General features: G+C 41.0%; 1 protein-coding gene across 1 annotated transcript in view; it reads right to left on the bottom strand.

Annotated features, from left to right (window-relative positions):
- USH2A (usherin) overlaps positions 1-26,719 on the bottom strand; it is a 452,818-nt gene that overhangs the window by 209,372 nt on the left and 216,727 nt on the right. Inside the window, exons 34-37 of the mRNA XM_060273280.1 lie at positions 20,887-21,046; positions 18,616-18,787; positions 12,336-12,483; positions 6,499-6,650 (exon numbers count right to left, since the gene is read on the bottom strand). Of these exons, the coding sequence (XP_060129263.1) occupies positions 6,499-6,650; positions 12,336-12,483; positions 18,616-18,787; positions 20,887-21,046 (632 nt within the window). The remainder of the gene's footprint in view (positions 1-6,498; positions 6,651-12,335; positions 12,484-18,615; positions 18,788-20,886; positions 21,047-26,719) is intronic.

Genomic DNA, 26,719 nt, shown 5'->3' with positions numbered 1-26,719 from the left:
AGAGAGCGTGTGTAACAACTGTCATCACCGAAACATAGGAAGTTGTCATATACAACATCAGACCTGTATCTCCATCTAGCTCAGTAATGTCCACACTGACTGGTAGTGGCTGTCCAGAGTCCCAAACAGGGGATATTCCTAGTCCTACCTAGAGAGGCTAGTGATTGAACCTAGACCTTTTTATGCTACACGGATGCTCTACCATAGAACTACAGCCCTTCCTCTTGGATTCTGTGAAATGAGTACCCATCATTCTTAAGTCCCTGAATATCTTATTTTAATAATGAGTTCTGATTGTAAATTTTTTAATGGTTTTTATTGTGCAGTTTTTTTATATAAAATTGTTTTAAACTGTTCAGATATTTTAAATGAATATATAAATATTTTAATATAAATATTTTTAGGTTTATAGATAGAAAGCAAGATATGCATTTATCATGCATTATATATATATTTATTTTATCTAGACTGCCCTTCATCTGAAGATTATTATAAGGAAGGAAAGGTAATTTCCCCTATTTCTTCCCTGTTATTATCCCATTACATACATAATTAATTTTATTTGTATGCTGCCTTTCCGCAGTTTAAATTGTGCTCAGGGTGGCTTACAACATGAAAAGTAGGTAACTACAACATAATAAAAGTAGCCATAATCAATAAGTAATTAAAAAAAAACCAAACAGAACAATTTTCACATAAATCACACATTCCATAAACAGAACTCTGAAAAAACAAACAAACCTAGGTTCATGTATTATCTGTTCTGCTCCAATAGACATTGTTTTAAAAAGGAAGGAAGGAAGGAAGGAAGGAAGGAAGGAAGGAAGGAAGGAAGGAAGGAAGGAAGGAAGGAAGGAAGGAAGGAAAGAAGGAAGGAAAGAAGGAAAGAAAGAAAGAAAGAAAGAAAGAAAGATTACACAGAACTTCACTAGCGGAAGATTTGTAAGCATGCCTAATTATAATTTCTACATTGCTGTGAGTGCTTCTAAGTCCCTGTCTATAGGAATTATAACAGATTTGATTGATTACAACTGACTTTCATGCATTTGCAGCTTATTGACATGGAAATCCTATGAACTGGAACTTCCTCACCTTCCTTGCCTATGAGCTCTCCGTTGGCAAAGACTAGGCAATCCATGTCAACTTTTGCTAGCAAGGCTATTGGTTCATGCAGTGCCTTTCATTATTGGCTCAGATGTGCCTATGGGAGGGGGCCTCCCCCTTTCCCTAGTGATTGGCTTGTGCCCTGGATGAAATCCAAGATTGCCTATATGTAAAACATAAGCTGTGTTCAACCTAAGACTTGTCCTGCAGCCCCAGTGCTCCTATCGTTTAGGTCTTAAGGCTTGTGGTGATGGAGTGGGGAAGAGACAGGTGCCCTGTGATGTGACTGTTGCCTTTTTGCTGCTGTGAATGAATGTCTTCTGTCAATACTATCAAACCCATCTGCCAAACAACTGAGAGCAGGTATTGGAACACCATTTTAGCAAGCAGTTTCCAAGACACTGTGCACCCTTTCTGTTCCATATCCATCGATCTTTGCACCTTAGGAGAGCTCTTCTCTCTACCCCAAAGGAGCTCATCTCCCTGCCATGCTTTCCTGCAGCCACAGGTAAAAGTTGCCAAACCTCTGGCCATCCTCTCCTCCTTCAAAAGGAAAACACAACGGAAACAGGTGCTTCATGTTTCTTGTGATCACACTTGCTGGGTTGTTTGCTTCCTGAGTATGTGGTTTGGGAACTATCCACTTTCTTTCCCTGCCCCATGAATCTTTAGCATTCCCACATTACTTCTGCCTAATGTCTTCTGTTCCTAGTTCAAGTCCTCCTTGTCTTTCTTCCTGTTCCCAATTTTTATTTCCGCCTGTCTATATTTTTGTTTCAGGCCCCAAGACCACATTCCAGTTCCATACTTACAGTCCTGTCCAGCAGCATCCTCCAGGGAGGGACAGTGGTGTGCTTCTGGCTTCTCAACAGCTTCACTGCTTGATTTACTGGGAGGGAGAGGTGGCAGGAAGCTCAGCAAGGTGTGAGCACAGTGATGGGGCCAATCTTGCACTCCTACTGCTGCACTTCCATCATGCTGACCTTGCCCCCACCCCTTTGGCCTCCATTGCCCTCCCACTAAATTCAACAATGTGGTTGACAAAAAGGCCAGGTACATGCCACCCCTCCCCTGTAAACCCCACCCCCCGGCAGCATCTGATCCTCTTCTTCTTCTTTGGCGATCACTCGTATCTGAGTAAGATTGTCTTCCATAAACACGGTTTTAACAATGGGTCTGTAAGTGACTGTGGAGGCCAATTCTGGATCCACACGTCCTTCCACAGTGGGGACATTGGTTTCCGGGCGGGAGTTGATCACAGTGTGGATTTGCCAAGCGTGCCTTCCTCTTAGCACGTTTCTCCCTTGCGTCCTGAGATCGAGTTTCTTCAAAGCCCATGACACCTTTGGTAAAGGCTGTTCTCCAACTGGAGCGCTCGCAGGCCAGTGTTTCCCAGTTGTCATTGCTTGTACTACATTTTTTTAAGATTTGCCTTGAGACAGTCTTTAAACCTCTTTTGTCGACCACCAGCATTACACTTTCCATTTTTAAGTTCGGAATAGAGTAGTTGCTTAGGAAGACAATCATCAGGCATCCGCACAACATGACCAGTCCAACGAAGTTGATGTTGAAGAATCATTGCTTCAACACTGGTGATCTTTGCTTCTTCCAGTACACTGATATTAGTTCGCCTGTCTTCCCAAATGATGTGTGAAATTTTTCTACATAGCTACCTATGACCCTATATCCTGCAATGGCTATTTTCAGCTTTCATGTACCTACAATAGGGATCACCAATGTGATGCCTGCCTGTGATTGTCAGTATCTCCTGTGGTGTCAATGAAAGGTCTCCATAAATATTGCCTCAAACATGAACAATGCATGAGAGACGGTATGTTCTTCCTGTTCAGTTTTGGTTTGCATTGGCTTGGTCTATCCATTGAACAAAGCCTCTTAAACATCCCCACATTTCATTGGAAGCCAGGACTGGACACCACTCATTGTTCTGCTCTAAACAGAGGACTGGGCCAAAGAGCTTCCATCTATAAGTGGTGACTGTTGTAGGTGTGCCTGTTTCCTATTGGTTGGGTGGGGTGGCTGAGTGAGGTTCATGCCTGTATCATTTCATTTCATAGTTCTCTTTCTCCCTCTCTTCTTTTAGATGTGTCAGACCTTTTTTGTTTTCCCACAAAAAATAACAAAATTCCTAATGCAAAATTCATAAAATTCCAAATGCACTCAGCAACCCCAAAATGTTGGCAAACCCTGATCCCAGAACACAGGTTAATGACTCCATCAAAACAGCAGAAGTTTATATATGCCTGTACTGCAGGCCAGGGGGGTGGGGGTGGGGGGTTGAATATTGCTAAACTTCTCAAAGATTCTGAACATTCATATGAAATACATGACTTCACACATAGACTGTCATCCTGAAGCCATACACTCCTGTGGAATTGTACTGAAACTCTGCTGTATACCAATTTCATTAGTACTACCTTTAAAATGTAGCAAAGGCTGCATTATGTGATAGATGTGTGATATTAATTTTCAGTTATCTGTGTCTCCATAATTATTGTTTTATTATTTTACCATTACAACAAAAAGCTTCTCAAGAGTCGGAGTGTGCTTAGTAATATAAACCAAGCTCAAGTTTCCCTCCTTCTTTTCTATTGTGCACCTGCTTCATCATATTCATATTTTGTGCCTCACATAATATAAGGCACAATTTGGATTAAATGCCTATATGCCATTCTGCACTTGATGCATTGCACTTATAGTTATGCTTTTTCAGTACTGTATATTAAATTGCATATTGTTTACTATGCAGGCAAGACATTAAACATAAAAATTGAGTGGACAAAAAAACTTGCCTGGCTTTCATTCAATGCCTTATATACTGATAATATTTTAATTAAATGAAATTTAAAAAATAAGCACAACTAACAATCAAGTAAGAACATTTAAAGTTGCGCTTAATATTTTTCCAAATAAGAGAACATATGACAAAATAAAGATGATGTTTCAAAATCATATTGTGCAATTGTATATTATATATTAATTTATCTATCATTTTCTTAAAGTACATACTTGTAGTTTTGAGATATGTACCCTGTTTATCAGATGTGTTTTTATGATTCCCAGATGAATCAAAGTTCTAAACAGCTACTGTATGTACCTCCATAAACAGCACAGTGAAATCGGTAGAGATTCCAAATGGATAACTATTTTATATATTAAGGGTAAGTTAATTATTTCTGATTTATCCATTTCCCAGATTTTCATTAAATTTGAAATCATACACAGCTTCTCTGAAAAAACCATTAAGCCAACATATTATGCAACAGCAATACATAAAAAACCTCATTAAAATCTGCTACCTTCAAAAAGCTGCTTCTTTGAGGTGCTTGCGTTGCAAAGCATCTCTTCAATCGATTAGGGCACATTAAATAAAAGATCAGCAACAAAAATAGCTGGAAGGATAATATCAGTTTACCACAGGGAGATGTCCCTGCTTCTATTTAAAGTTCTCAATGAGCTAAATATATATTTCTAAACCAAGTGCTGGATATAAATGGTAATGGGGGGGGGGGAATCTTTCAGAAAATCAAATGAAGATGTGTTGCTTTAACTTCCTGGCAGCATTTAGGTGAGTTGCTCTCTAAATAAAGACACTGCATTTCAATTCTTGTGATTGGAGATGGATCACTGGCTCAGGAAAATAGTTTGCATTCTGAGCAGGCGATACAGATAAGTATTAGGTTGACTCTAAACCCCTACTTTGAATTGCACTGAAAGTCAGGGCTGAGTTTCAGCTTTAATGAAGTGCAGATGCTTACTAGTTTCTTTCAGAACACGGCGGAATATTCTGAGACTATTGCAATTCCGTACAAGTAAAATATACTGTGAGCAGCAAGTGCAATGCTACCATCTGAAATGCTTAGTATTACTATCTGTGCATTAAATTAGAGAGAAGTGATTCAGTATTAATGCTAACTCACTGGAACCGGGACCTCTTAAACAAAACAAAAGAAAAGTTTAAAACACTGTTGTTGCTGCGCAACCTTTGTGCATTTGAATAGAGGTTGTGTGGGAGCCCCACACAAATCCTACAGAAATGAATGGAGTTTGAACAGCAGCAGCTGCACAAGTGTTTGGTGAACTGTTCCCTAAATTTCCAGGATATTAAAAAAAAATTGAGTAGAAAAATTGGCAAAAAGCCACTCATGCTTTTAAGAGTAAATATCCATCAACCCCATCGAAGCTATAAAATGTTTAATGGTAATAAAGTCTACAATCCTGTTCTACAGATGGATGATGTTACTAGCATTTTAAAGCAATGAATCTTGGGAAGAAAAAGGGAAATGTGATCAAAAATAAAAATAAAAAATTCAGTCCTGGTGTCCTTTTTTTTTTTTAAAGGTAATCTTCGTACAGTGAAGCTATTATTACAAAGTGAAAGCCTGTTAAGGAAAACTTTGCCAGAAATGCTAGAGTATGTATTTCAGTGGGGTTTTATTCTTGAATAAAAGCTTGGGTGGGGAGGGGAGCTTTTCTTCCCAGATTTTAATGCAAAGTGCAAGTTCAATTTTAACAAAATTAAACCTCATAAAGACAGAAGCTATGTTGTTTTTGAGACAACACCGTGCCATTCTGCAATGTTCTTATTAGAGTCAGAGGCAAGATCACCAAAGAATGTGATTGTTTCTTATGCTAGAAAACACTAACATTATTAAATAACTTCTGGTGCTTTTATTTTTAGATTTATATAATTAAGAATACTTATTAGGGGACCATAAAGTGGTTACAGAACCAAAGGGCTGTCAATATTAGAGAATAAAGTAGATGTCATTTAAACCTCCAACTTATTATTTCAGTACTAAGAGTTATACATTTCTAAAATTCTCAGTGTGTTATTTGTTGCTGCGTCACATTCAGAAATACATTCCCTTTAATCCTACATCCATACCTTTTTTTCAAAACAACATACCATATTAGGCATTGATGTTGGTAATGTGATGTTTAATGTGATTTGTTCTTCTACGAACTTTATATTATCTTCAAACTTTTATGGTGTGGCAGAGGCTAGAATTTTTTATTCATTACTAGAATAGTAATTCTTCTTTTAATTGCATCCTTATAAGTCAGATTAAGCCACATTTGCACCTCTTAAACATATTAACTTTCCTTAATTTTAATAATATGCGTTTCAATCTCCATTCTCTCTCCCCCCCTCCCTCTCTCAGTCTTTACTGTAGCTATATGATATTTTGGAACAGTGCCTAGTGGTGACCTATTCCAATCCTTTGCAGCTTTTAATGGCATTTTTTGAATAAAATGTCACATTTTGCCAGATGGGTTAGTACTGACCAGTGTGAAGCATCACCATTTAGTCTGATATTCACTGCCATCTGACATTTATTACATTCTCAGAATGTAAATTGAGGTACTACTCACCAGTGGGCCTAGCGCACAGCCTTTTGCCGTACATGCCTGAACTCTGAAGGAATGTAGACTCCAAGGAGAAAGTCCAGAAGTAAAATACCTGAGCTGGGAAGAATTCTGTACCAGAATGCCATCCATGTGCAATGCATAGCTAGTAATAAATCCTATTTAAACAAACAAAAACAAAGAGGAACTTAAAAGGCTTGATTTAAAAGATTGTAACAGGTAAGAGGGAGGGAAGCAATAGTTTTTTAACAGAGCTTCAAGGCAGTACATTCTCTCATCTCCACAGCTTACAAAACAGAGGCAGCAACATACATGTGCCACCAAAACAAATCTCTGTAAAACACGAGAAGTCCAATGAAGCAGTACTGTGCCCATCCTGTTAAAAAGTAAAATTAAACTGCTCCAAAGAAAGTAGACCTTAATAGACTAGCTTCTTAATAGACCTGTTTCTGAAGTGTAAGTCAAAGCAATCGAGCTGGGAAAGTTGAGGCAATTCCGCTTCACGGCCCCACTCTGCATGCAAATGCATGTGTGGATTAAAACAAGGACACTGAAGATGTATAGCGACCATTTAGAATCCTAACACCTTCAGACCTAGAAAAACTAGTGATCCATATTTTAAACATACTGCTGTAGTACAAGTCAAAAGACAATTCCTCTATCTGTCTCTTGACCTTGGCCCCTCCTCTGCAATGTTAATTGTTGCGGTTGTTCTTAAAAATAAGACAAATACGAATGTTTAAGTAAATAGCTATTCATTGAGACATTACTTCGGAAGTGCAGCCTTGGAAGGGAAGGGGTGCTATGGGTTCAGTTAACTAATTTGTATTGCACTTGGTAAGCAGAGGGGAGTTTTCTTTCGTTGCCATACAGCATAAACATGGTTTACGTGCTCCAACTAAAAGGAAGTTTTCTCTAATGATGGAGAAAAGACAGGGATGGGGAAGTGGATTCAACCCGGTGAGTCAGTTCCTTATCTTTCCCATCCCCTGCCGCCCAGGTTTGACAGCTGAGAGGGGCCTGTTTTGTAATACTATTTTGCAATGTTCTCTTGCTGTGTTTTCCATTTTGACCAAGCCACACTTGTAGTGCCCTAAATGTAGTGTTATATATGACATTAGATAAAGATGTGGGCAGGCCAAAAGTATTGTGCTAAATGTGGATCTACTCTTTAGACACAGATGAAGTAAAGCTAGGCAGGCATGTCAAACCTGCGGCCCTCCAGATGTTTTGGACTACAATTCCCATCTTCCCCAACCACTGGTCCTGCTAGCTAGGGATCATGGGAGTTGTAGGCCAAAACATCTGGAGGGCCGCAGGTTTGACATGCCTGACTGCTAGAGCCATTCTTAGCCCTGCTTCCCCAAAAATATACCATGGGGGGGTGCTGATTTTCTGCTGCTTTTGGAGTCAGACAGGAGACTTTCAATGACATTGGGTGGGTGGAGTTCAGGACTTACATTACTTAACTTTACATTTATGTTGATTCTGTTACCACCAGACTGAGCACTGCTATCCTTTTGGATGACGACAGAGGCAAATTAGGTGTTGAGCAGTTTTGCCTTCTCTCTGTCACCCAATAGCATTTCTCTGTCTTTTCCATGCAGAGGACCTACAACTTGCTTGTTCTTCCTCTTGCTTTAAACATAGCCAAAGAAACCTTTTATTATTATTTTTAACCTTCCTTGTAAGCCTGAGCTCATTCTGAGCTTTGGCCTGCCTGACATTCACCCTGCAATGGTTGGCTACTCATGTATACTCCTCTGTGATTTCCCCTTTCTTCCATTTCTTATATTATACACGCCCTTATTAGATCTCAGTTCATCTGTAAGCACCTTATGCAGCCACACTGGTTTCTTTAGAGGCTTCCCACTTTTCTTTCTTGTTGGAATTGTCTCCATCTGGGCCTTCAATATTTCACCTTTAAGAAACTCCCAACCATCTTGGACTCACTTCTCTTTGAGTATTTCTGACCATGGGATCTCACCCAATAGCTCTTTAAGCTTTTTGAAGTTGGCCTTCTTAAAGTCCAGAGTGCAGTTTTCCTTTGCCTCTGTATCATGAAACCCAGGAGGGACCAGGTCCAAGATGGCAACAGAGACATTTACAATCCCAAGGGCTTCTGCTCCAATTGAAATCTTAATGGCATTTTCATTTGGGTGGGGACCAATTGCCAGGCATTAGATAATTTGGTCCATAGAGATGTAAGAGTACAATATTTCCCACTATCTGCCTAGTGATACTGACTGTCACTCAAATTGTAGTTTCCAAATAGAACTGAGAGCTTTCTGCTTCTCTATCATTTTTTTATCTGTATGTAAAAAAATTTCAAATGATCCCAGGGATATCACATCCACATTATAGTGAACATTAGAAAGAGAATCCATACCATTGCCATTATCACTGAAATTACATGGTAGTTAGCAAATAATTGGTCTCCTGACCCCCTAACCCTCTGTTGCCTTTACCCTGATATCTAAATCAACCCAATGTTCTGCACATCCAAGGGGAACATTGTTAGTGCTCTGTATGGAAGTTGTAAAATGCACCACAGGACTGCCTATAATAGAACTGTGAATGTAATTAATGGGCTGTATAACTTATCATAGGTTTTGTCTTCTGTACTTGGAAATAAGCTGCTTTTTACAGTTAGTTTAAATGTCAACTTCAATTATAAACATTTTATTCTTTTTTGCCTGTTCAAGTCAGGACAGTGTTTCCTTCACAAGTGCACAGCTTCTTATATAGTACTTCCACCCTTTGTGGCAGCATGTTTTGGTTGCAAATCTCAATAACCAATGAATTTCAGCTTTTTGGAGCTACTGTGACTTGATATATTCTTATAGGTACCCTGATAAGCTATTCCATATTTTGCTCATGTTTCCTGCTTGGCAGGGGGTTGGACTGGATGGCCCTTGTGGTCTCTTCCAACTCTATGATTCTATGATTCTATAATGAAGACACAGATTTGTTGGGCAACTCAACTCCTCCCCATGACACACACATACACATGTGGCTCATTGGTGTCTAGAATCACACAAACATATATCCATGAGCTGTTATCACCCAACTGACCATTCATATGACCTGAAACCTGTTTCAGGCAGGAGGAGACAGTGGGTGTATCATTCTCCTATCCCAAATACATGTACTGCAGCTGATGGGGGAAGCATGCACCAGACTGGGGTGGGGCATGGTGGCAAAGGTAAAGGTAAAGGGACCCCTGACCATTAGGTCCAGTTGTGACCGACTCTGGGGTTGTGCGCTCATCTCGCATTATTGGCCGAGGGAGCCGGCGTACAGCTTCCAGGTCATGTGGCCAGCATGACAAAGCCGCTTCTGGCAAACCAGAGCAGCACATGGAAACGCCGTTTACCTTCCCGCTGTAGTGGTTCCTATTTATCTACTTGCATTTTGACGTGCTTTCGAACTGCTAGGTTGGCAGGAGCTGGGACCAAGCAACGGGAGCTCACCCCGTCACAGGGATTCGAACCGCCGACCTTCTGATCAGCAAGTCCTAGGCTCAGTGGTTTAACCACAGCGCCACCTGGGTCCCAAACTGTAAATGTTTCAGGTCAAATATCTGCAAAGTTTAGCCTGCCAAATAGTACTGTGAACCTGTATATATTGACCAGGGTAACACAAATACAAAACACGTTGAGCTGCACTTTGGGAGATGGCAAACTGTCCTTCTGGCTGCAGCCTCTCATGTCACATTAAGTGTAACTCCAGAGTGTCATCTGGCCATTGTTTGGGTTTCATGACTGCAGAAGACTGTTGGAACTATGAAACTCCTCGGGGCCTATATTGCTCTTTGGGTGCTGGCCGTTAAAAATGCATTTGGACCTAGGTGCACTGGTAGTCATCTACTGGACATAAAGACCTAACAGGTAAAAGATTACATTTGATAGTTCATGAATTTAGCTGTTTGATACCTCTGTGTATGAGTAGCTACAGGGTATTGCAGTTATCAATTTATGTGGACACATTGGGATTGGAAGAGTAGAGAATACCATGTTCTGCTGCCAGGGGCGCGCCGCGGCGGGGAGTCAACCAATGGGCTGGGGGGGAATGCTAACCATTCCCCCCCCACACACACACATGTGATGGCTTCGTGGGCCCACAACATCTCCTCCCCCTCAGGAGGGAAGAGATTTTATAACTCTTAGTCTATCAAAGACCACTGAGCCTAGGGCTTGCTGATCAGAAGGTCGGCGTTTCGAATCCCTGTGACGGGGTGAGCTTCCGTTGCTTGGTCCCAGCTCCTGCCAACCTAGCAGTTCAAAAGCACGTCAAAATGCAAGTAGATAAATAGGAACCGCTACAGCGGGAAGGTAAACGGCGTTTCCATGTGCTGCTCTGGTTTGCCAGAAGCGGCTTTGTCATGCTGGCCACATGACCTGGAAGCTATACGCCGGCTCCCTCGGCCAATAATGCGAGATGAGCGCGCAACCCCAGAGTCGGTCACGACTGGACCTAATGGTCAGGGGTCCCTTTACCTTTACCTTTTACTCAACTTGAATTGATTTCTTAGTGTAATTTTTATATAAATCTTAAGAATGCAGGGGGAATGCTAGGAGACCAAATATTCATTTTGTACTTTTAAAAATTGTACTTTTAAAAATCAGTTATTTTTAAAGTATCTGCAAGTATCTGCAAATAAGACGACCACGTTTACTAGCCTTCTTCATGTACCAGAATTGAGCAGGTGAAGCATTCTCCACAATTTACCTCTATACCAGGAAAAAGTTTCACCTGCTAAAATTCAGTTGCTCAAAAAGCCATTGGCCCAGAGTCACTAAGAAAGGTGACAATTCTGGCTACAGTAACTGTGATTAGTTATTTAGAATGGAAAGCTTTGGCCAAGTCAACTTTTATCACCCTGCAGCAGTTGCACATTCTTATAAACTACATTTTAACCCTCCTTCTCCTCCATGAGAGTACTATGCATGCTGTACCCCCACCCTATTTTATCCTAAAAACTTCTGAGGTAGTTCAAGATGGCTGAGCAGAGACTGAACCTAAGTGTCCATATTCTAAGTCAAACACTACCACATCACATTGATCTTGTAAGCTAAACAAACAAATTTGCACAAACTATTATTTGGATCACAATGCTGTTATCCTTTAGTTTTTCACACTTCTCTGAATTTTGAAATACTGTTCTTGGCCAGAAAAAAGCCCAGACAACTTACCAAACTTCATATAGAAGTTCATATTTTGGGTTGAAATACATACAAAAGTGTGTATTCTAGATTGAAATGCATATAAAAGCTTGTGTTTTGTGGGGAGATATGTTCAAAAATAATGTGGATTTTCATACTTTTTTAAAAAAGATCACAGCTTGATGCAAACAGGATGCAGCAGACTTATGAACAAACACATCTGAAAATGGCACAGACCGGAAACAGACTTATCCTTCCATCCCCTAGTCAATCGCTTTAATCCCTTTACTACTGTCTCCCTTTTAAGAAAGCAAAAATGCAAGATGAATCAACAAATAAATCATCTAAAAGTCAAAAGGTATGGTATAATGCTATAAAAATCAACACGTTATTAAGAGGTATCAAAGACGTTCCTTCAGTTCAGTTGTTCACGAAATGCATTAAGCAAAGGAATGCAGTACATGTGAACCATCAAAAGGGAGCACTTTTGAGCCACTAAAACAGCAAAGCAAGGCTGAAAACTTCTGTCTCCTAGCTATAGACAATGATACTATCTCAGGTATTTTATGCGCTAAAATGATCATTAAAAATTAAGCACCACATATAAGCTGCCATTTAGAATATTAATTTACCTTTACTAATCATCTTTTTAACTTGAGGCTAAAAGAGTTCACTTACCATTCGGATACTCTGGCTTCATCCACGAGATATTAAAGGAGTCAGAGGAATAAGACTGGGCTTCAGGAGCAGGAACACCTTCTGGTGTACTCTCGGTGGTTGTTGCTGAGTTAGCTTCACTTATCGTGCAGCCACCTCCACTGCAGGCCTTTTACAAAAAAAAAAAGTATAAAATAAGTCACAACAATAAATCTATAGATACATCCCCAGCAGATGCCAATCAGAAAAAAGCCAGAACTCAAGAGGCTTTGTAAAGACTTATATTGATTGTATATTTTTAGATCTCAAACAAAACATGATCCCTTCATACCTTTTCACTTGTTTGTGGGGATTTATTTTAAGTTAAAGTTACACAAAGCCTATGAAATGGCAGGGAAGATCCTTTCCCAGGAGCAGGCCTCTCCAGAGAGCGAGCTGTGTATCACTCTTTGCAACTGCCTGCTTCTTTTTCAACAAGGATGCTCAGGAATTAGAAAGGCCGCTTCTCTGTGAGGGGGTGAAGGCTCCCCACGTGAATAAGTGGAGCTGAAAAACGCAGTGTTGTAAGCTTGTAAGCATTTGCTTTTCTTCACGTTGTTTATTTAGGCTGCTAACTTGTAGGATATTTAAATATTTTTTAAAAAAAACATTTTGGAAAGATAGTTTTTTTCTTGCTTTTCAATGGAAAAGAACTGGATATGCAAAAAAAGCACTCGTAAGAAAAATCCCATTGGATTAGTAGCAATAAAATTGGAAACTCAGTCACATTTTAGAAATAGGATTGAAGAGTTCAATTTTATTTCATCATTGTACTTAGATAAGTTACAATGATGTGCCTGAGGGATTGTTTCTAAGTAAAATGGATAGGAGTACCCTAGGTAAAGGTAAAGGGTAAAGGGGCCCCTGACCATCAGGTCCAGTCATGTCCGACTCTGGGGTTGCAGCGCTCATCTAGAGGTCCCACTAGAGGTCAAAGAGAACAATTACCAGACCTTTAGAAGGCATCTCAAGGAAGCCCTGTTTAGGGAAGCTTTTAATGTTTGATGGATTTCTGTATTTTAGAATTTCTGTTTTTTTTTGGAAGCCGCCCAGAGTGGCTGGGGGAACCCGGCCAGATGGGCGGGGTATAAATAATAAATTATTATTATTATTATTATTATTATTATTATTATTATTATTATTATTATTATTATCATCTCGCTCTATAGGCCGAGGGAGCCGGCGTTTGTCCGCAGACAGCTTCCGGGTCATGTGGCCAGCATGACAAAGCTGCTTCTGGCGAATCAGAGCAGCGCACGGAAAGGCCGTTTACCTTCCCGCCGGAGGAGTCCCTATTTATCTACTCGCACTTTGGTGTGCTTTCGAACTGCTAGGTGGGCAGGAGCTGGGACCGAGCAACAGGAGCTCACCCCGTTGCAGGGATTCAAACCGCCGACCTTCTGATCGGCAAGCCCTAGACTCTGTGGTTTAACCCACAGCGCCACCTGGGTCCCTCAGGAGTAGCCTACAAGTGTACTAATAAATAGAGATGGACAAAGCTAGAGGGTGGGGGTGTCCCATCCCCTGATCCGGGATGAAAATCAGGTACCCCATAAAGGGGTAAAATTCTCTCCGAAAGCCCAGACAGGGGCTAATGGGCCATAGAACACACAAATTATGACCTGGTGGGATCACCCTATTTGATTGTGCTATGGGTCACCATCTCTTGATGAAGGTTGGATAAAAGAAACCAGTTGCATTTTTGAAAAGGTTAACAATATCCAAAACTCTAATATAATAGCCCTGGATGCTGCTTTCCCCTTAATTTTCCCAGAGTTCACACATCACACTAAACCATGGTTATCATCAACCATGGTCAATGTTACACACAGTCCATGAATCACAGATAAAGCTGAGGTTCCTGGCAGATAGTCATTTAAATCTTGGTTTATTACATAACAGAATACTTGCACTAAAAACACCAGTGAGAGCAGCTGCCTTGGGAGAGGTCTGAGTTTTCTGTAACCCACCTGTGGATTTGTAACTTTGGGGTGATGACAGCCCAGGATCACTCATAACTCTGAGCTATGGTTCAACGTAGCTATGGTTTACAAACCAACAACAGAGCTTGGTTAAGCAGCAAACTTTACTCATGGTTAATAAACCATAGTTAAGGGACTGAGCTAGGTTCACATATAACGCTAAGCCCTAGTTTGATAAAGAAATGCAGGGGATTTCCTCATTTTCTGGACAGTAATAATAATACCTTTATTGGCAATGTACAACCTGTGTACAATGAAATTAACCGAGCCTCCCTCCCCCCCCCAAACACTCAATCTCATTGCACTCTGTGTGCTTGTCGCACAACACACCAACCCCGAAAGTGAGTTGCACTACAGTGGTACCTTAGGATAAGAACTTAATTCGTTCTGGAGGTCCGTTTTTAACCTGAAACCATTCTTAACCTAAGGTACCACTTTAGCCAATGGGGCCTCCCACTGCCACCGGTGCGCGATTTCTGTTCTCATCCTGAGGTAAAGTTCTTAACCCGAGGTACTACTTCAGGGTTAGCGGAGTCTGTAACCTGAAGCATCTGTAACCTGAGGTACCACTGTATAGGGAAGACTGAAAGTTTCTAGAATATGGTCTGTGGGGCTGCACAGAGACTGCAAAAATTGCATTATGGTATACATTGATCTGAAAGTGACAATTAAATGGAAATCAATGCATATATGTAAGGTGTAGATTGTTTACATAAGCACAGCAGTTCATAATTCATTAATGAAGACTCAACAAGCCATCATAGAGAAAAATACTAAGTGGTTTTTTAAAAAAAGGGGGGGAATGGGATCAATGTCCTCTACTGTGAACAAATGAAATATAGTGTGTGTAAATGCATATTGTGCATTTTTTTTGTCACATAGCCACATCACTTCCATCATCTGCTTCCATTCACTTTTAGAATGTATTCCTGTACATGTCTACTCAGGATTTAGTTCCCCTGAATCTGGAAACCCCAGAAACTGATTATAGGATTGTAGACTCCACTGAATCTGCAACTATACTGAATCTCACAACAAAATTGATGGGACTGGAAAGTTCTCCACTCACACCCATTGGCCACTTCTTGTGGGGTGGGCAGTCTGCACCATCTACTCTATAGCCTCCTCTCATGCAGCAATTAGAATCAGTAGCAATGGGAACTTTCCAAAACCTTATTGCTGCAGGGAATGGGGTAAGAGGAAGGAAGTCAGCTGGGGAGGAAAGAAGAAGAAAGAGTAAGAAATGGGTGGTTGTTGCATGTGTGCACACACGTATGTGTGCTTGTGAATGAGGGATGGAGAGGTAAAGGTAAAGGGACCCCTGACCATTAGGTCAAGTCATGACCGACTCTGGGGTTGCGGCGCTCATCTCGCATTATTGGCCGAGGGAGCCGGCGTACAGCTTCCAGGTCATGTGGCCAGCATGACAAAGCCGCTTCTGGCGAACCAGAGCAGCACACGGAAACGTCGTTTACCTTCCAGCTGTAGCAGTACCTATTTATCTACTTGCACTTTGATGTGCTTTAGAACTGCTAGGTTGGCAGGAGCTGGGACTGAGCAACGGGAGCTCATCCCGTCGCGGGGGTTCGAACCGCCGACCTTCTGATTGGTAAGCCCTAGGCTCTGTGATGTAAATGTTCAAGAAAGAAAGAGTTTGGGGTGAGTCTAGCCCTGCCCTTTTTGACTGTAGCCTCTACTTGCCATAGGCATGTAGCCCCAAAAAGTTGTCCCCAAAGGAATGTACTCCTTGTGCTGAAAATATTTTTCCAGCCCTGTTCATGGCAAATATCCAGCTAGATAAATCACAAAACTAACAGTTTCATCATATCTTGCTGCTGAAAAGGTGAAACTAGATGTAAGATTGGTTGCAATCACAAACCACTATTTACTCCATAGGGCAAAACATACCTGTTATTCCTATGGTATTTTTACCTACAGTCAGCCAATTCTTTCTAACTTAATTTGTTCCAAGGTATCAGTGGGACAACCTGGATGTAGTCCTAAAATAAGGGGGGGGGGAGTTACCTGTGGACATGTGGTGAATAGTGCCTTTTCCTCGGCACTGAATAGTTGCAGTCTCCTGCCTCCTCACAATCTTAGCATTAGTAAATATAAGGGTCTGCTTAGATGATAGATATAGATAGATAGATAGATAGATAGATAGATAGATAGATAGATAGATAGATAGATAGATAGATAGATAGCCAATGAGGCCAGTATGGTGTGGTGTTTAAAGCACCAGCCTAGGACAGGGGAGCTCTAGGTTCAAATCACCCTCGGCCTTTAATCTCACTGAACAACCTTCATTCAGTCACTATATCTCGGCCTAACAACCTCCCAGAATTGTTGTGAGGAAAAAAATGCTGGGTCATGTATGCTGTCTCAAGCTCCTCTGACAAAAGATGGGAAATAAATAAAAATGAAGCACAGCACTACTTTCATACCCAAGAATAAAACTGGAGTTTGCCGAAAATAATCTTTTTTTTAAAAAAAAGTTATTCATTGTAGATTATACTTAGAAGAGGCAATCATACTGCTTTTAAAAGTCCATTTAACAGGCCACTTAATGCTTATGGTTTGAACAACAGATGTAGCTGCATCCTTAAGTTACATTTATCCCATCCCAATGATTTTAGTTGGACCATGTGTGATGAGTGTGTTAACTGCATACAAAACTGCAGAAAATGTACATAATACTCTATAGTTTACTGTGCTGAAATACCCAAAGGACAAGAAAATGCTATCAACATGGATTCCAAGTCATCCTTAATTAGTCTGAATGTCCTTGCTTTGGTGGACTCTGAGTCAGATCCTTATAGTTACTTGAAGGTAAATTATTTTCTTCGTGGTATAATGTGGTGTAATATTTAGAGCATTCAAGAGCATGTTGAGCAAAATGAATGCATACAGAGTGTCTACACATAAATGTAAATGTATTCATAATCAAGAGCAGAATATTTTTCTATGGCATTTATCAAAGCAAATGTCCTTATATAGGTATTACTATAAAATGATGAGAGTGTTTAAAACAAATAGGGACAATCTCATGTTTATATTCAAGGTATTTTCAGTTGTACCATGGAACTTAAACTGTTCTGTAATCAAAAAAAGGGGGGGGAAACCCACACCAAAGGAAATGACTGCACAAAAGAACAGCAATGACATTTAAAAGACATTTTAAAATGCTGCCGGTTTGCAATAAACACCTTCCCCCACTTGTATTTTCTCAAACTTACTTTTGTGGGGATTTACAAAGAAATTTCACCACGCCAAAAATAAAGAAGATATGGTGGAAATTGGGGCTTGGTTAAATATGAGCACCTACGGAATTTAAGACACACACAACACAAAATGCCTTTATGCAATAGTGATGTGTGAACTCCCTTGGCTCATACTCACTTTGTGAACACATGAACAACTTATCTAGTCTTTCTGAGTGTGTGCAGAAAGATTAAGTGGATTAAGCAACCCTTCCCACCAGCCTCCTTGTGTTCCTCCACCCTCTGTGGACTCCTAGGCAATCCCCTGTACCTTTCTTCTACCAGACTTGCCAAGTTCTCCACATACATACACATCCCTCCCTCCGTTGGAGTACCTACAAGAATACTGCAACACCTGTTCCTGAGGTACAAGGAATGCTAGAAAACAAAGTTATCCAGAGGTCTTGACTCAGGAGTACTTAAAAATATGCTTTTCCAATGAGCACTGGACTCTTGTGTCCCATGGCACACTGGTAGAGGGAGGGAGGAGAAGCGTGAGAGCTTCTTGCCACCAGTAGCAGTGTCTCATCCATGCTATGAACTAGGTTTAGGAGAAGGAAATTGGATTCAGAAGAGGAAGGGAGAGCTAGTTTGGTAGCAGTGTGTGAACTCAATACACGTCCAAGCCCAAATCATTAAAAAGGCCAGGGCTTGTACTGGGGAGAAGCTTTTTTGAAACAGGGAAGGAGGTTGTTGCAAACTGAATTTAACTTCCATCATTAATATGTAGTGAATTGTGAAAGCTATCACATTTCTGTGATCCCCTCCGGAGCTTTGGTGGAGTCAATTGTTTTCAAAGCTATGGGGTGAGGAACTGGTAGGTTTTGCCTATCCTTTCTTTAAAAACAAGTCCCTTTCTTTGGCATTAACATGTTGTTGCAAAACTTGCTTAAAGTTATACAAAATTTAAAATTATGCTTCTGACACCCTTCACAATAGTCAAAAGGAAGCATAAATATAAATACACATAAAAGTTATCTATTTGACTGTCTCATTTGTGTGTGTGTGTGTGCAACTTACTGCAAGCTTAATGAAGTATTCAGTACCAGGGGAAAGGTGTCGGATGGTATAGTGCTGGAAAAGATCTGTAGAATTATAGGTGACATTCCAAACTGTGGCATTTTTCTCATTATTGGCAATGTACAGAATATAGCGCTGCAGGTAGCCATTTACATCCTCTGGTGCTTTCCACCTGAAAATAAAAGCAAGACATAATTGCATTCAGGAAGCAACTCACACAACTATCGAAATACAAAGTATAAAGGGGGGAAATCCTTATAGTAATTACTTAAAGGATGAAAAATAACCTGGCCATCAAACAGTCTGGGGAAAATATTGAAGTAACACATGTGGCAACATGAAACATTCTTTAAAGGTAATATTTGTACTTGGAGCCCAAATGATTGTGACAATATCTTCAAGGTAAAAGCTTCATGCTGATGGTATCACAAGCTTTTTTTTTTTCCTGTGGCAATCTTTGCACTGAGGCTATGGCCATATGTAGGATACACTGATTGCATAAAGACAAAATGGAAATTAAGTTGGCAAGTGATAATCAAAGGTTCACAGAGGCACTAAACTAATCACTTCTATGCATTTAATCATAATAAATTTAATTTTTGTCACAAACCCTCTCTGTGATTGAACTCACTAGGATTCTTGCATAAACAGATAAAATATTTGTGTCATCTTAAAAGGGGGGGTGTAAAAATTTGGCTTTCCTGTGAATTCCCATTCTCCATGGTACCAGGATGAGGCAGTGTTGTTTACTGAGATAGATCCTCATCCTGGTCACCATTTGGGGGCCATCTTGCTAACAACACCAAGAGAAGACTTTCCAGAACACCAAGAGCAAGCCCCAGATCCAAAGAAACACTTCAGGTATTAAGAGGTGCCCCATTGCAATTGCCAATGGGCTGTCAACAACAGTATGAACTATGCTAAAACTTCATCAGAACTTTAACAGATTTTTTAAAAAGAGAGAGAAAAGGAATATGCTAAGACGATGGCCACCCCTTATACATGAACTATCTAGAATTACTAGAAGGTGGGCGACAATGGACCCCTAACTGAAAGGTTGGGGAGAGGAATCAGTAGACTGAGTCAGTAGACTGGCCTACACTATGACCATTCAGAATGAGAATCCACAGGTAAGCCCAGGTAAGATAGGGGGACTCTATTACTCGGATGTAGAACATAGGAAGCTGCCTTACTATTGTGCCACTATAATTTGTAGCAGGTCTGTAACAGAGGTCTGCCACATTTTTTATTTATTATGTATGCATGTTTCTCCAAATACATTCCAAGCAGTTAACAAATGGTAATAAAAGCAGAATAACGCAAGCCATATATAGGTGTATGTATGTATGCACACACATGCGTGCGCACGCGCACACACACATAGTGACTGACTGACCCTTTTGTCAAATTCCAGCAGTAGAAAAATAACTGAACTGAGCCAGCAAAATAATATTTATTTATTTACTTACTTACTTACTTACTTACTTACTTACTTACTTACTTACTTACTTATTTATACCCCACCCATCTGGCACCCAAGATGTTTTGTTTAAAGTTTACAGAAAAGAAGCTCACCACAAAGACTTGCATTTTAATCTGGTATGAAATATAAGGTTTCATAAGGTTTTGATACCTCATATCTGCTCATAGCTCATAGCCCTTTGCTGGCTCCTTCTACTAAGACGGGCATGGGGAAAATTAAACCTACCAAGCTCCTTCAACAGGCCCTTAGTATTCCCTGGAGGCCACACCCTCACCTCAGATGATTGGGAGCGCTCAGTTATCACCTCCATTGCTGAGTAGCCCACGGGGAGGGTAGCCCCTTTCCCAAATGTCATTGCAGGGGGTGAAACCCTGGTAGCTGGATCTTTTGTAACCAGAGGCAGCAAGACTTGAACATGTGACCTTTAGCATGAAAAGGATCACTGCTGTCTCCATTGAAACCAATGGAAGCTTCAGTGCTGGTGCTAATAGTTTTTGAGGGAGAGGGGGTTACTTTCATTGTTTTAGTGGGGGAGGATTAAACCCATTTTCTGGTAGGGGAAAAACTAGACACATCAAAGGTAACCTCACATTTAAATCCACATTTAGTTTGAGTCAAAGTCATAGACTCTGCTAAAACCCCAACCAGGCTTCCCCCCAATGAGGCAAGGCCAATCTGGGAGTCCCTTGCTGCCACACACAAGTTGAGCATTCCTGGAGACCAATAGAGAAGCAGCCAAGATGGCCCAAACTGAAACCACTGGTGTAAGAGGAAAGTCTATACTTAACTGTGCATATATTGTTTTAGAATCCAAAACAGTCAGGACTGGTGCATCCACATGAGCTGGTGGCAGCTGGGCTGTAAACAAGGTGACCTGGGAGCTGTTGGTACAGCCAACAATTGTGCAAGCGCTGATGAGAAACTGGTACGCTGCAAAAACTCGCAATTCTACAAAAGGAGGAAACAGGTATGGCACTTAGTTTTTCCCCCTTAGGATTTCATAAAAGACTGGATTCAGGAACACTGAAAAGAAAGCACATAATCTACCACATATTTTGCACTTTTAAGCGGGATGGTGGCGGTGGAGTTAGAATACTATAAACAGTGTTAGCATAGTTATTGATCTCATTTTGTTCTATATATTTTCTTGCAAAACTGAGCTACTGAACGAAAGCGGAAAATGTAATATAGAAAAAAGGCACATGCATTAATCTGTTTCATACTATTTTATGTATAAAACATAATGAACACTCCCATATATACATCAATCTTAATACACTCAAAGGGTTGTTTTCTCTCATAAAATGTGTTAGATATTACATATAGCTATTATGATATAGTTCATAATATCTCATATGTGAAATTTCCCTGAGGTCTTGGAAATGGCAGCCTTCTGTAAGGCCCTGTCTACATTAGCACACACTTCCTTTCATATTTAGCTCTTCCTCTACTCGAATTAACTGTTTTTCCTGAAAACATACATTTCTTTATCTCCTAACAACCCTCTGGGTTTATGGCTCCCTGCAATAAATTCAGAATGTGTGCAGCTCATGTAGCTTCCAATAGCTGAGTTGTAAGGTTCTGTGGAAAGGGAGGGAAGAACTTTGAAATGTGATGTGAAGTAGTTGTGTTCCAGAATCAGTACCTGAGACTAATAAAGACTAAAAGAAATAAGCTGGCAAAAATAGCAAGATTGTCAAGGTGGCTGGGTACCATAGTGGAAATTCATCGCAAAAGAGGCTGGGGCAACCCAGGCAGTTGGGCAGGGTATAAATAATAAAATTATTATTAAAATGGAACATATCGGTGTTAAGAAAAAATGATTTCAAGTGAAAAAATATTTCAAGTGGAAAAAACAAGACATTGTCTACAATGGATGCTCACCCTTTCAGGTGGGATGCGGTTGGGGCTCCTCACCCTCGGCCTTCATCCTGGCAGACAGCTATTGCATGTTTGCTGTCCATTTGGGAATTCCCCTGGCTGGCACAATCTCAAAGTAGGACCTCCTGCCTGACCCCAGTTTCAAATGGGCCGATCAGAGACCTCACTGGCTGGGAAGGGATTAGCTGCTGCCATGCCAGTGCCAGGTTTTGTAAACTAAGAAAATCTTTAATAAAAAATAAATTTTAAAAGAGAGAGAGAGAGCTGGCTGCGCTTGCTTTCCACAGCACTGTTGGCTGAAGAGAAAACCCTTTCACCCTTCTTCATCTTTAATCATTCTTTTACATTTTAGGTCAATTTCACATCATTTTGACCATATTTCGCTTTTCAGGTTGCTGCTTTAACCTCATTTTATTCCCTAGGTTGTATTCTAACAATTTGGAAGACTGTCTTATCTCGTCCGCTGCAGGTACCATTACACTGTACTTTCACTTTTATTTCTTTCTGTTTGTTCTCTCGGAGCTGGAGAGAACAGACACCGTTATGCTTTTGTCTGTACATAGTGTGTAAATAAATAGTAGGTTAGCTCTACGATGTCTCACACCTCTTGCTGTGCTATGCCAGAGGCTTAGTGTGCATATATCATTATGATGTATGTTGCTAGAAGCACACTGGAAGAGAAGGGAGGTGCCTTTTCCAGAGCTGTGCGTACCGGAGGACACTCGAGTTCTGGGGGCTTGCAGGCAACCCCCCCCCCCAGGGCATTTTTCCAACAGTGCTTCCTGACCTTGCTGTGGTTGCTGTATTCAGAACTCGGAGCCAGGAAGGAATTCCCCTGTAAACAGATTGGCCGGTCTAGAGGTTTGCCTTTCCCCAAAGCAAAATGTCACAACTTTTGGAGGTTAAGGCATTGGGTGGAAACCTAGTCTTCAAGCTTTGGGTGAAGTGGTGCACCTGATCAGAGCTGGTAACAGGAAATGTGATGTGTGGTAGAATGTCCTTGGTTCTGGCACCAGTCTTCTGTCACAGTGGTTTTGAGCCTCTTCGAACCTACAACCCTGATCATGTACCATGGAATCTACCCTTATATATCTTTTTAATCATATGCAGATTTATCCCAGCCTTTCCTTTCTCTTCCATTATTATGTTTATTCCTGCCTTTCTCAGGGAATAAATCTGCTTTCAAGCCTAGCCACAATGGATTACTCACTAAGGAAAACAATGGTTGCATGCCTCTAAACGAATTGAAGTTTCTCTCATATCTTGTGGCATGACAAGTAGCCACAAGAATGGGAGATAGAAAAGGTCCCCACGAGAAGAGACCAGGCTACATTTCCTACAAACAGTGAGCTACAGAAACCACACATTTAAATCAAACCAGCATCAATTACTTGCCACATCTGATCTGATTTGTACTTCTTGTCTGATATTGACCTATTCAAGTGCTTCATAATGGATCAATTGCTGCTACAGATGCAGGTAGGAACATAAATCTAAATCCGGGGCACTCCCCTAAAACTCTAAGGTTACTGTTTGTCAAGCCCTTCTGATTACAGCATCTTGTTTTCCATTTGCTTGATTGGGTTATTTGCATAAGAGCAAATGTAGGCAGTTGTGGGCATGAAAAACAGATCACTCTAAGATGCATTAGAAATGGATCCATGAGAATTATCCAGAGATGTGTTATGCGGAAATGCATCCCAGTATATGGAAACCTCACCAATTAACGTCAAATAAACTATAATTTACAATACAGATCACAAATTATATGCTATTTTGCAATTGATTTCATGCTTTTGTTGGAGGAATTTCATTGATCTCTATTTACAAAATGAACCAATAAGCAGGAAATGATTTTCTTTTAACTCTTCACAGAAATTGAACTGGTTTTATCACATTATTACTCACTCCCACATTAGTAAATTAAAAGTCAGCCGTTGCCCCTTTCAATTTGTAAAATGGCGCATGTCTTATCAACGCTATAATACAGAATCTCTTAATTGTTTAAAATAATGGCATGTCTCTGCCCATTATTTTATTCTTCTGAAAAGTTATGTCTTCACTTCCTACCATTTATTTTTTAACCCAGGAGGGTCAGAACCTGTCGGACTACAGCTTCCAACAAGCCCAGTCAGCATGGCCAGGGGGTCAGAGATTATGGGAGCAAACAAACACATACACAAAAACACACTTTACACTAAGTCAAACCACTGCTCTATCTAGCTCAGAATTGTCTACACTGACTAACAGCGGCTATCCAGTGTTTCAGGCAGATGTCTTCACCAGGTCTGCCTGGATATGCCAGGGATTGAACCTAGTTCTTTCTGCATGCAAAACAGAAGCTCTACTGCAGGGCTAAGGCCCGTCAACGGTCTCTACAATAGCTGGAGAGCCACATCTCTGCTTTAACTATTAAGCTTCAAGTGTTTACCCTTGCTTTAGTATGAGATGTGCCAGTTGCTATGAATGCAAAATATGGGCAGACGTCTGTTTAAAGATTGCTGCTGTCTCAAAGCTACTGTTAAGAACATCCGGATATAAGAGTAGCTCTGCAAGATCAAGGCAAGTGGCCCATCTAGTCCAGCCTCCTGTTCCCACAGTGGACAGCCACACGCCTGTGGGAAACCTACGAGCAGGACCTTAGCACAAGAGCACGCTCCCTTCCAGTGGCTTCCAGCAACTGATATTCAGAAGCTTACTGCTTCCGACCATGGAGGCATAGTATAGCCATTGTGGTTAGTAGTCACTGGTAGCCTTATCCTCCATGAATTTGCCTAATCCAAGTAATCCAGATGGGTGGCCATCACTCTTTCTTGTGGGAGCGAATTCCAAAATTTAATTTTGCAATGTGATGAAGAAGTACTCTGGTTCCCTAAAGGCACCCCTGTGGAGCTTCTAGAGAGAACAGGAATGCATGTGTGGCGGAGGTCCTAGGGTCAACCCCACTGGGTTCCTTTCAGGCAGAATTTGGGCTTCCTGAATGATGCTGGAAAAAATGGCCAATGCCTTGGCCAAACCTACTCTTACTTGTAAGCAATAAAGTTGTGGCCTAATCCAGCCCAATACCAGAATCCTGCGTCCATTCATTTGGCCCTCCCTACACCAGTCGCAGACATCATGCTCCTGTGGCAGCAACAACAACCATAAGATTATAATATCTGAGACTGCATTCCTATGCACATTTACCTAGGAATAAATGTTGCTGTACTCAATTGAGTTTTTCAGAGTAGGCATGCATACAATTGCACCAATAATCTCTTTATTATGTAGACACGTTCCTAAACTTGTACACATCACTAACAACTTCCCTGGTAAGGGAACTGCTTTTTCTTTTTTCACTATCCATCATGTATATGCTTTCCAAAGAATGAAGGGAGGGGTTATAACTCTGCACAGCATGCAGAATCAAGACTACAGGTTACGAACATTTCCCTTTGGTTAATAGCACAGCTGGTGGAACACCAGTGGTGATTGGTTGTGTACAGAGTGACATCAATGTAATAGCTCCTGTCAAAAAACTGATGTGCATATGAAGTTTCAGAGACTGTTTTTATGGTGTCACTGACACCTAAACCATCGTGATATTGTGTTAAAATCTAGTGAACCTTGGAAGCTATAAATAATGCTTTCTGAGGCGTCTCCAGGAAAAGAGTAACAAAGGCCTCAAGTGTTGTTTCCAAAAAACATTACTTCCATATAACAAAATAAGCCACTCTAGAAGTGTGGGAACATGTTGTGTATATTTAGTGATGGCGGAAAGATACTTTTTAAGGCTTTGCTTTATTCTGCATGGCTTGAAAGAAAACTGAAACGCAGTCTAAGCTTATGTATATTCTGGCTTTGATGCTAGAATTGCTAAACATTCTGCATCAAAATTTTGGCTGACCTGAAGTTCAAAAATACATGTTAAGAATTTAATTAAAATTCAGAATCTGACCATATTTTTACAATTTGCTTAAAAAAAACCAGTTGCAAATCATGTCCTCCCTAAAAGAGAGCACATGTTGCGGTGAGACCTGGAGACCGATCCCCTGTGTTGTGGGTGGGTAAGACTGGTCAGCCACAACACCCGATTGGTAGGTCCCTCGATGTTGGGTTCAATCTGGCCAATGGGGTGCAGTCCAAACGGATTGAGAGACCTATATATACCCATCCACGTGACCCAGAACGTCCTCTTTCGGCGTGTGCATTCAGAACACCTGCCCACCTCTCCCTACTTTTAGGGTTTTTTGCGCTTGACCTTGCTATGCTGTCGTGTGTCGTTGGGACAGGGGCACGACAGGAATTTTCCCCACTTGGCTGATTGGCTGTTGCCAATAGGGTTTCACCTGCCACATAGCAAATTGTCACAACTTGTAAGGTTGCAGATAGGCACTGGTTCAGATAATAGGGATGGGAGAACGCTCTCGCCATCCCTATGTGAAGGGTATTCCGTTAAAGGAATCCAGGGACTCAAATGGTTTGGCCAACCCCTGAGAGGGGGTTGTGCCCATGCCTGAGTAGGGGGACATCTGGGTGGCGGACATAGTCTGTTCCCGGCTTTTTGCGTATCCAGGTGTTCACCCTTGGCTGACCTATGCTGGTGCCCTGGGTCAGCACTACCTGCAAGGGTGCAGGGAGCTAGTCAAACCAGAGCCTATGCAACCACTCACTTTCTGTAATCAATAAAGTTGTGGCCTAAATTCTGCCAAAAAAACAAAACTAAAATTTGAGTCAAGTGTGAATTTATTTAGGGGGGAG

The sequence above is a fragment of the Zootoca vivipara genome, chromosome 3, assembly GCF_963506605.1.
Source record: "Zootoca vivipara chromosome 3, rZooViv1.1, whole genome shotgun sequence".
NCBI classification, from domain to species: Eukaryota; Metazoa; Chordata; class Lepidosauria; order Squamata; family Lacertidae; genus Zootoca; species Zootoca vivipara.
The sequence above is the reverse complement of the archived record's forward strand: the minus strand, read 5'-3'. Positions and strand labels throughout refer to the sequence as shown.